This window comes from Macrobrachium nipponense, chromosome 4 (genome assembly GCF_015104395.2).
Source record: "Macrobrachium nipponense isolate FS-2020 chromosome 4, ASM1510439v2, whole genome shotgun sequence".
Classification (NCBI taxonomy): Eukaryota; Metazoa; Arthropoda; class Malacostraca; order Decapoda; family Palaemonidae; genus Macrobrachium; species Macrobrachium nipponense.
Genome location: NC_061100.1, coordinates 79,173,073 through 79,184,496, shown reverse-complemented (window position 1 = coordinate 79,184,496; position 11,424 = coordinate 79,173,073). Strand labels below are relative to the sequence as shown.

Genomic DNA, 11,424 nt, shown 5'->3' with positions numbered 1-11,424 from the left:
GCTACGAGCTCGTAGACCAAGTCTCCTCTGAGGTAGGTGGCATTTCAAAGTCTGCACAGTAATACAATGAGTACCAATGACGGCTATATTCTTTGATATGTCCATTAAGTTAAGTTACAGTTTAATTTAAGTAATCTTAAGTATTAATACTAACCCTCTCTTTCAGGGCACCCAAGCGATCCGGGAGACTGCTCTTGCCACCCTGAAGGCCTGGGTTGGTGGGTTTGGCCGCAATGTCACCAAGGGCCAACCCTACATCCTCTCCAAGGAGATGGCCACTCTCATCTTCCCCGGCGGGAAGAGTACCTCTTACATGGACCCCGAAGTGGCAGCTTCCCTGATCGCTTCCATCCAAGAGGAAGTTTTTCAGCCCTTGGAGGAGGCTGCTACGCAGGAGGTTGCAAAGGAAGTAGCTGCCCTAGACCTAGACCTTGAGCCCATGGCTGTTGAAGGCATGGGCACAGGTAAGAATGTGAGTGAGGCAGGTACTGTAGAGGCTCAAGGGCTTTCCTTGAGTCCATCTAGAGCTTCTTCCCCTCCTACTTCAAACTCTTTCCAGGGATTCACCGGGGGGCTTCAGTCGGTCAGACCGAAGTCCGCCTTGGCGATCTGGCGATCCCTAAAGTCAAAGGCAAGCGAGACTTTAAAACATTGCAGAAGTCCCTCTCGAAGAAGTCAGGTACCAGCCTTGCCCGTAAGTCTCCGGCTCACCATCCCGGAGCTGACAAGGCTAAGCTGACTTCTTACTCTAAAGGGTCGAGGTCTAAGTCTTCTAAGGAGAGGGATCAGCCCTTCTCCTCCGACCCTGAGGCATCCATATGCCAGACCCAGGACTCCTAAGAAGGTACAACCTTCCCCCTTTGACCCTGACACCTTCTCTGCATATATTTCGGCCAATATTATGCAGCAGATGGGTAGCATGGTCGGGAACTTGGTACAATTCAAATTCCAGATGTTTGTACAATTGTCATCTTTTCTAGAGGAGTCAGGGCAGTCTATCTGGGCTATCTCGGACAGGTTGGTTACCCAGGAGAACCTCATTGCAGGTCTCCGGGAAAATGCTTTGACAGGACTTCCACAGTCCGGCCTGGCAGCTCAGAGCTTGCTAATGCCGGACTCGTCTACCCTTCCTGCCTTTACCCCGAACAACCCTTGGAGGGTGGCTTCTTATGCTCATGTGGACGGCATGCTGACGATCGAGGGCTGCGGAACTCGAAGGATTGAGGACTTCAAATTCCATCCGCAAGGATTACAGCCCCCTTTCATAGGCTATGTCCGCTTCACAAAAGCAGCTATGAGGAGGGAAGACAAGGTCCTGAAAGAGACAGTAATTCTTTCCCGGGATCAGGCGCAGCAGGCATGGTTGCATAACCTGGAGGAGTGGCAGTGCACCAATACCAAGGTTACAGCATTTAAGAGCCCCTTCACGATCTTCACCATGGACGAGGATACACCCATCCTGTTCACATGGAAGGTGGCAGAATTGACTCTGCAAGCTGCAATGAAGGACGAGCCCATGCCCCAGTTCCCGGAGACAGAACCGACTTCCCTCCTGCTCCCTGGAACTGATGATCACTAGGTATATCTTCCAGCCACCTTTTCGGAGGGTAAGCTGAAGCCGGACTGCGCCATCACTCTATTCAGCGAGAGATTGCCCAGGCTGTCAGACAACCTCATCCAGACTGAGTATGACGCCAGGATGAGGCTGTGCAGGTCCCTCAACTCGCTAGTTATGACAGAAGTATCGGCTCTAATCTACGGAGAAGAGCCGTTATTCAAGATCATTGCCAAGTCACTTTTGTACTCTATGCAATGTGACTTGTATGATTTCGTCATAGCTAGACGAAATTGCAGGAAACATGTACTGGCGGAGGCCACGATCCGCCATGAGCCTAACAAGCTTTTTGCCTCATCCATTTGGGGCTCTGACCTCTTCCCGGTCTCTGTAGTGAATGAAGTTCACTGCGAGGCAGTCAGGTTTAATCAGAGTCTAAGGGTTCACTGGGGACTGGTCTCCAAACGGAAACCGGAGTCCGCTGGATCGAATCCCAAGTCGAAAAAGAAGCCTAGGAAATTCCAGCCCTTCCAGGCTCCTCAACAGCAGACTCTGGTACAGGCGGTTCCGGTATCCCAAGTACCACAACCTTCGACTTCTAAGACGCAGCCACAACAGCAGTTTGTGCTGCTGACACAATTGCCGCAACAGGCACAGGCTTCGACCTCCTACACTGTCTCCCCTGCCTACAACCCAGTGTTTGAAAGCCAGTCCTTTCAGACCTTCAACAGGTTTGGCAGGGGTAGCAGAGCTAGAGGCGCCTTCCGTCAACGGGGCAGCGGAAGAGCCTCCAACCGAGGCAAGGGTTCCCGAGGAGGACGTGGTGCACGCCCTTCCTCAAACCAGTGAGAATCCCCAGGTAGGAGGGAGGCTGTTCCTCTTTCGTCACCGTTGGAAGTTCAGCAAATGGGCCCAAAGCATTGTGTCCAAAGGTCTAGGATGGAGTTGGCTCAAAGGTCCCCCTCCATCCAACACCTTTTATCAGCAACCAACAGCGGAATTGGTAGAATACTCTCAGGAACTCCTTCAAAAAGGAGTAGTGTCAAGAGTCAAGCATTTAAAATTTCAAGGTCACTTGTTCAGCGTGCCAAAGAAAGGCTCAAACAAGCGAAGAATAATTCTAGACTTGTCCCGTCTGAACTTATTCATTCGTTGCGACAAGTTCCGGATGCTGACCGTTTCACGGGTGCGGACCTTACTTCCCCGTGGGGCCGTCACCACCTCTATAGATCTTACAGATGCCTACTATCATGTTCCAGTAGCAAGACACTTCCACCCGTTTCTAGGCTTCAGACTAGGAAAGCAGGCCTACTCTTTCAAAGTACATTCGGGCTCAACGTAGCCCTAAGGATATTTACAAAAACTGGCGGAGACAGTTGTTCAAGAACTAAGGTCTCAAGGAATAATGCTAGTAGCTTATCTGGACGATTGGCTCGTGTGGGCCACAAGCATTGAAGCATGTCGCAAAGCAACAGTCAAAGTAATCCAGTTTCTGGAACATCTAGGCTTCCAGATAAACAGAACCAAGTCCCGGCTAACACCGGAGTCCCGCTTCCAGTGGCTAGGGATTCAATGGGACTTAAACTCCCACACTCTATCAATTCCGCCGTTGAAGAGGAGAGAAATAGCCAAAGCAACCAGACAATTTCTCAAGTGCAAGCAGACGTCCCGGAGGAACCAAGAAAGAATATTAGGTTCTCTCCAATTTGCTTCAGTAACGGATGTTCTTCTGAAAGCCAAACTAAAGGACATAAACCGGGTTTGGCGTTCAAGAGCAAACAAGAGATCCCGGGACAAACTAGCCCCTATCCCAGCAATCTTACGAAAGAGACTCCGCCCGTGGACGGAGATCAAGAATTTGTCAAAGACAATTCCGCTCCAATTCCCTCTGCCGGCCTTAGTGATCCACACAGATGCATCACTAAGCGGCTGGGGCAGCTACTCACAGTACAAAAAGGTACAGGAAACCTGGTCCCTACCATTCCGCTAGCTTTATATCAATGTACTGGAAGCTATGGCAGTGTTCCTCACCCTGAAAAAGCTTCATCCAGCCAAGAAATCTCATATCAAGCTGGTGCTGGACAGTGCAGTAGTAGTACACTGCATCAACATGGGAGGCTCCAAGTCAAGCCACATGAACCATGTCATGATAGCCATATTTTCACTAGCAGACAGGAACAAATGGCACCTGTCCGCCACTCATCTAGCGGGCTAAGAAACGTGGTAGCGGATGCGCTATCACGCTCAGTTCCGCTGGAGTCGGAGTGGTCCCTGAACAAGGAGTCATTCAGTTGGGTCTGTCAACTAGTACCGGGGCTTCAGGTAGATCTCTTCGCCATGGAGTCGAACCACAAACTCCCTTGTTATGTGGCCCCCAACCTGGACCCTCTGGCTTATGCCATGGACGCTATGGCTATAGACTGGAATGTGTGAAAGAATATTTACCTCTTTCCTCCAGTGAATCTTCTCTTGAAAGTCCTGAACAAACTCAGGACGTTCAAAGGCCACATTGCTCTAATAGCCCCCAATTGGCCCAAGAGCAATTGGTTCCCACTTCTACTGGAATTGGGACTCCAACCTCAACGGATTCCCAATCCCAAACTATCACAACTAGTGCAAACGCGGACTGTGTTCGCTTCCTCAGGAATTCAGAAAGCCCTAACTTTATGGACTTCATGAAGTTTGCGGCACAAAGAGATGCTAATATCAATCCCCAGAACATCTTATTCTTAGAATCTGATAAACGGGAATCGACGCTATGTCAATATGATTCAGCAGTTAAAAAACTAGCTGTATTCTTGAGGGACTCTAATGCACAAACCATGACCACGAATCTGGCCATATCCTTTTTCAGGACACTATTTGAGAAAGGTTTAGCAGCTAGTACTATTACTACTACTAAGTCTGCCCTGAAGATCTTCCAGTTTGGATTCAAAATAGATCTGACAGATTCATATTTTTCATCTATCCCCAAGGCCTGTGCTAGACTAAGACCATCTGAGAGGCCCAAGTCTGTGTCATGGTTCTTAAATTATGTCCTTAAATTGGCCTCGGACACTAATAATGACTCACGTGACCTTTTACCTCTCCTGAGGAAAACATTATTCCTGTTAAGTCTGGCCTCAGGAGCCAGAATTTCCGAACTGTCGGCTCTATCTAGAGAATCAGGTTATATAGAGTTTCTCCCTTCAGGAGAAGTGTTACTTTCTCCAGATCGCCAATTTCTAGCTAAGAATGAGGACCCACTGGATAGATGGGCCCCAAAGAAAATTCTCCCACTTCCACAGGACCCGTCCTTATGTCCAGTTACTTCACTAAAAGCATATCTAAGTAGAACTGCCCTAAGATCTTCAGGCCCTCTGTTTATTAGGGAAAAGGGAGGCACCATTTCCTTAAAAGGAATTAGACAACAGATTTTATACTTTATAAAACAAGCCAACCCGCAGTCCTTCCCACGGGTACATGATGTTAGGGCAGTAGTTACCTCAATTAATTATTTTCAACACATGAATTTTGAAGATCTGAAGACGTACACAGGCTGGAAATCTCCGACAGTATTCAAGTCCTTAGAAGCCCTTAAAATTCCAGCAGTGGCAGCCGGAAACAGTTTACCCTAACACTGCTTAACTTAGTAGTAAGTAGTTTACTTTATATCTCTCTTTCCTACCTGCCTCACTAGCATTCTTGCCGTAGCTCAGTCGTCAATGTAGCCATATTGTACCTTGGATGCCACATATTGTATATAATTGTGATGTTTCCTTTTGTTTTGTATCTAGGATTAGTCACAATTTGCATTTAAGCCTTACTATGTACTCTTAAGTACCTGTTATGCTTTGTATTTTGGTTTAACATTAAGGTTCCAATTGCTCTGTTGTTACTTGTTCTGTAACCTTATATTTAGATTATAGCAATTAACCTTAATTGATTTTGATTATCCTATAACATTACTTGTGTGCTTCCTTTTTCCAAGCTTGTATGGCCATTTCTCTGGTACATACTGATTATTTATACATTTTATTGGCATATTCTAAGCTTTTAGCTCTTAGGTTTGGATGTCAGAATCATAGACTAGGCTACAGTAGCAACCGCTAACATAGGCTAGGCTTATTGCTAAGGGACATATGCTAAAGTACTAATATATGCAGTAAAAATGGGGTTGAACATTATATGCAGTTGAATATTACTCAAGTATGTACAGTATTTTACCTTTTTGGAGTCATATTTCTTCCGTCGTAACCCTAGAACATGTGTTTTAGGCCTGGAAATATAATTTACTGGGGTGTTTTTGGAGGGCTTGGAACGGATTAGCCATTTTACATGTAAAATGTGTTCCAAGATACGAAAAACTCTTGATACGAAGGCCGTCTCGGAACGGATTAATTTCGTATCTCGAGGTACCACTGTATATATGTATATACTATATATATATACAGTAGAGACCCGGTTCACGACCGTATTAGAACTCGACATAATCGGATTTCGCCACTAAATTTCCAATAAACTTTGTATCTGTTTTCAACCAAAAAACCAGTTTCCGACCCCAGACCATATGATGTTTGTAAACAAAACTGTTTCCGCCAACCGCCGCTAGTTGGCGTCATCCAGTGCTACCAAATGTAGCATAATTTCATGTTTTTTAGCATAATTTGACCCAAGAATTGGAGCCTAGCATAATTTCTTTCACACTTAGGGTTCTAGTACAATTTTAGAATGTATTTTCACTAAATTTTAAATAAAATGCAGAAAATTCCTCAATTTCATAAACAGCCATAGTTAATATATGTATCTTCCTTGGGAAATTGCCTCAAAAGCAGCACTAACAAATGAGTTGATTGCTAAGTTTGAACCCAACTAAGGAATGTTAAATTTTGTGAATATAAATAGATACCCACAGTGGCATGACAAACGATCAGTAAAGTGTGAATAATGTTTTTTCTTCACGAGTAAAGAATTACTTTTTTTCCTTTTTTAAGTTTTATTTTTTTCAGTAGATATCAAAATTTTAATTATGTCTGAAGTGATTTTCACATAATTTTCAAGTATTTATTCATTGTGTGTGTGTGATCTGTTAAAGAAAAATGGTGCTTCAGTGGCATGATAATGATCAAGTAATAAGTACGTATGTTATTCTTCTTGAGTAGAGACTGGTTTGTTTGTTTACCTTTTTTTTCGTTTTAATTTTTCAGTAAATATCAAAATGTTATATTTGAAGTAATTTTCACACATTTTCAAGTATTTATTAATTGTGTGTGTGACCTGTTAAAGAAAAATGGTTCTCAGTGGCATGATAATGATGCAGTAATAAGTTATATGTGTATGTTTTTCTTCACATTTGTATGTGTGATCACACATTTGTCAAATGTGTGATTGCATATCAAATAGTATACTAGTGATTGCGTATGTGATCTATTAAAGAAAAATGGTGTTTCATTTCGAGTTTGCTAACATGTAAAGACCATCAAATTATTAGTTATAATATTGTCTGTTCGTAACTTTGTATCATTTCACCTAATATATAAATGTTTTAAATTTCCATTACATCGTTGTTTTAGCTCAAATGTATTAGAGAAATGAGATAATGATAGATTAATAGCATAATTCTGGCACAAAATTGCACCATATTTGGCATAAATTCTTGCTTGGACCGACTAGCATAATTTAGCAAAACGGTTGATAACGCTGGTGACGCCACTCAGCATTGTTTAAAGTACGCAGCTATTGTTTACAAACATTCAAACATGTGTCGTGTCTCGTACACCTTGCGCGCATTTCGTTTGCTTTTTCGGTGGTATCAACTCTATACGCAGTTACCTTTTGATTCATCATGGGTCCCAACATTACTACTGGCTATCTATGTTCTAACCTTTTGCTATTGTTAATCGCTGAAATAATGGAAAGTGTTTACATGGCATCTCGCGTTTTCCTTCTTCAAAATGTTTCCATCATTTCCAACTCCAAAATAAACCTTAAGTTTCGTCTATCCTCTCCTCTGCATGAAAGTGATGAGCGAAAAAAAGATTTAATCAAGCACCCTTGCTTGATTTTTTTTTCAAGCATAGACCTATTCTAAAATCATGCTCACACTCGAGGCGCACGTTTCAGTAGCAAATGCAATACGTATTGAAGTGTTAGGTTTGGAGTGAAGGCAATGTTACATACGTAGGTTACATGTGCGGTTCGGTAGCGAATGCAATCTTTAAGCTTTGTTAAAGCTTGCCGGTAAAGAAGAGGTTAGCCATAGCTTAAATCAGAGAAGCCGCTATGCCATATTAAGTGCGTAGTAATTAAGAAATTAAGACGAATCTTTTATGTCGTACTGTAATACGTCAATGTTTACGTGTAAGATTTGGTAGTGAAACCAGTTACATACGTAACATGTTCGGTTCGGTAGCAACGCAATCTAAGCTTTTTAAGCTTGCCGGTAAAGAAGAGGTTAGCCTTAGCTTAACTCAGAAGCCGTTACGGTATACATTAATTATAGAAATTAAGAAGATTCCTTATGTCTACTGTAAAAATACGTCATTGTTTACGTGTGATATTTGGTAGTGAAACCACTGTTACATACGTAACGTGTGCCGTTCGGTAGCGAACGCAATCTTAAGCTTTGTTAAGCTTGCTGGTAAAGAGGAGGTTAGCCTTAGCTTAAATCAGAGAAGCCGCTATGGTATAGAATAATTATAGAAATTAAGACGATTCTTTTATGTTTACATATGTAACGCGTGCGCGGTAACGAACGCAATCTGTATGCTTGGTTTACTATAAGCGTCCTCGTAAAAAAGAGGTTAGCTTGATATTAATGCTGGTACGCAATGGTATAGTAATTATAGAAATTAAGAAGATTCTTTTACTTATACGTACGTACGTATATATGTACCATGCAGTACCATAATAATTGTCAAAGTCCAATAAGCTTGAAACCAGCCCTGATATTGGACAATTTGCCGTAAAAGACGCACGTTTTTTATAAGGACATTTATGAAACAAAATCGTTAGTATCATAACATTTACTGAAAGATAATTTTCAAGCGATTTTGTGTACAGTATTGCAGTCGACTTCGTATAAGATTTACCATAAATTAATATCGAATGCAAACGTTTCTATGCTATGGTTTGTTTACATCCTTAAATGTGGACTTACTGTAGGCAAATTTTCGTAAGTTTTGATAAATATAAATTGGGTTTAATTTTAATAGTTTATTAATTTACTGTAATAATTAGACTTGCTTTTCAATGTTTTTATTATGTTAGCAACAAGTTTTATGGCTACCCACTACACTAATCACCTAGGTAGCCTTAGCCTATGGCGCTTGGTCAACAATCGGTTGGACGCAGGCCAGTTTTCTTTTATACTGTATATTATACATTTAAAATTATAAATATACGTTTAACATGATATTTATTTAACTTTTAACTTATTTAGTTGTAATTTACAAGTAATGCACGTATTGTATAAAAAGGCAAGGTTAGGGTAATAACTGATGGTCAAGAACAGATTAATCCATTTTCAGTTATTTCTTATGGGAAAACTTGATTCAGTTCTTGAAATAATCGAATTTCGACGCTCCTTCTGGAACAAATTATCGTCGAGAACCAAGGCTCTACTGTATATATATATATATATTATATATATATATATATATATATATATATATATATATATATATATATATATATAATATATAAAAATATAAACTAGTATGTAGCAAAAAATTATTAAGCTTGTGAAAAAACATTGAAAAAGACATTAAAAATGGAAATATTGTGCAGTACTCAAAGTCTGAGATCAAAGATTTGACAATTTGAAATCAACAACTTATTAAGAGCTAATTATTTTCATGGAAAATGTTGCCTAGTTCAACTCTGTTTTTTTTAATCCATGATTTTTCTTTCCCTGACAAATGCACATTCTCAGCTTTCTTTCCTTTCTTACACTACCAGAAAATCTCTTCAAGTGCTTTACGCAATGATTACAATTCAGTCATATGCATGCACTTTACAAAGTTATGTTTAAGATTATAGAAATGCCCAAGTCACATGCACACATAATACCCAGAAAATGAGTTTCAGATTTTGCACTCAATTACTTTGCAACTAATCATTCAGTACTTACGTGACATTGTAGAATACATGAGATAGTAGTTTATACTGCAATAAAGACTCTTGTTGAAGGGTCTTAGTGTGACATAAAGAAGGAACTGAATGGCATTGATTATCAAGCCTGAGATGAAGAATGTGACGCACAACAGTAGGTGGAGTGCATACCATCGGCGAATCTCAGTAAAGTCCTCCAATTCCCACATTCTGTCTGTAAATAGAATGGAAAGAAAATGCATAAATAGAATGGAAAGGGGATGTATAAGTAGAATAGAAAGGAAATACGTACACCAATAAAATGGAAAGGAAATGCATACTTGAAAAAAACTGCATGGGGAAAATTTTTTTACAATTCTACATCATTGAAGTCGCTCTTGGATTTTTAATTTTCTTTCAGAGACAGGCTTTAACTAAATAACACTCCACTACATTAGTCTAAATAATATAAATTTTCATACTACAATTTATTATTTTGATACTTACCTACTATTAGTTAGGTTATATCTGCATGGATTAGGCGAGTTGGCATTCACAGAAAAAATTGAATTGCTGCCCGGATGGCTATCTAGTTCACCTGTTCTCCACCAGTGTGTTTTAAGTGTTTTAACTGTTACCAGAATTCTCCTTGACAGCCCACTAAGTTTTGGGGTAGCTGGGTGGGGTCACATTTAACAGTACAGGGAAATATCCAAATATGGAATTTTCATTATAAAATGAAATTTTATTGCATACTTACCGAACAATTATGCAGCTGTAGGTTCCCTACGAATGGCAGACAATAGATTCAAAACTTCTGCATTGGCGCCGCCATCGCTGATGTAGGTGATGTCATCTCCCTCCACTCGAGGGAGCTACAGGTACAACTGCCCAGGTAACATCAATTCGTTCTACCCAGCCATCCACCTGTGGGGAGGAGGGAGGGCTTTGATTAATAATTGTTCGGTAAGTATGCAATAAAATTTCTTTTTATAATAAAAATTCCATTTTTATTGCAGTCTCTTACCAAACAATTATACAGCTGATTACCCATTGCAAGGATGGGGGGCTGTGGATGTAAGTTTTAATTAAAAAATAACAGATGATTCTTGAAAAAATAACAGATGATTCTCCTGTCACATAAAAACTGTATCACTTGTGATTAGCTTCCATGGTGGAAAAGCAAAAGAACCCTTGCCAGACTCTTTCTAAGTCGATAACCACTCTTCCACAATATGAAGAGACTTCTTCGAAGCCTTTGACATAACTAACTTGGGAAGCAAAGGGTCCACATGCTTCCTTCTCATTAAAAATCGAAGCAGGAGACCTGGGAGTTGCCACGCTAAAGTAATCAGGGTACATATCCAAGAGATACCGCAGATGACTCAAATATGCTGACATGCGAATAGTCTGCTTCCTGTTCTTCTTCCTCCAACGAAACTGGAGAAGGAGAAGGCTCCGCTGGCTTAGGGGCCAACTGCTTGCCCTTCAAATAAGCCATCAACTTTTCCAACTGTTTCAGAGGGAACAGATTATCCTGAGTCAAAGCTGTGTGATGATGGCTAGGAGAATACTATCAGTTAGGAATAGCATAAATATAAAAGAAAGAAAAAGAAATGAGAGAGAACCATTAATAGACAAATGATAGCCAGGGAAAGAGAGACTGAATAGTAGCGAAACAAGACAGAAAGAAAGAGAGAAAGAGAATTAATCACAGGAAGAGTCTTGAACAATAGCCATAACACGCACAAAGTTTTAATCCAAGCGCTCCCATTAAAATTCTCACCTATGACCTGGCT

The 11,424-nt window shown here is 40.9% G+C and overlaps 1 protein-coding gene across 5 annotated transcripts in view; it reads right to left on the bottom strand.

The window, feature by feature from the left end:
• The window catches only part of LOC135210968 (1-acyl-sn-glycerol-3-phosphate acyltransferase delta-like), a 290,759-nt gene that overhangs the window by 185,339 nt on the left and 93,996 nt on the right, over positions 1–11,424 (bottom strand). For all 5 annotated transcript variants that reach the window (XM_064243957.1, XM_064243958.1, XM_064243954.1 and 2 more), the window contains exon 2: positions 9,666–9,860. In XM_064243957.1, coding sequence (XP_064100027.1) covers positions 9,666–9,855 — 190 coding nt within the window. In that variant the 5' untranslated portion in view covers positions 9,856–9,860. The remainder of the gene's footprint in view (positions 1–9,665; positions 9,861–11,424) is intronic.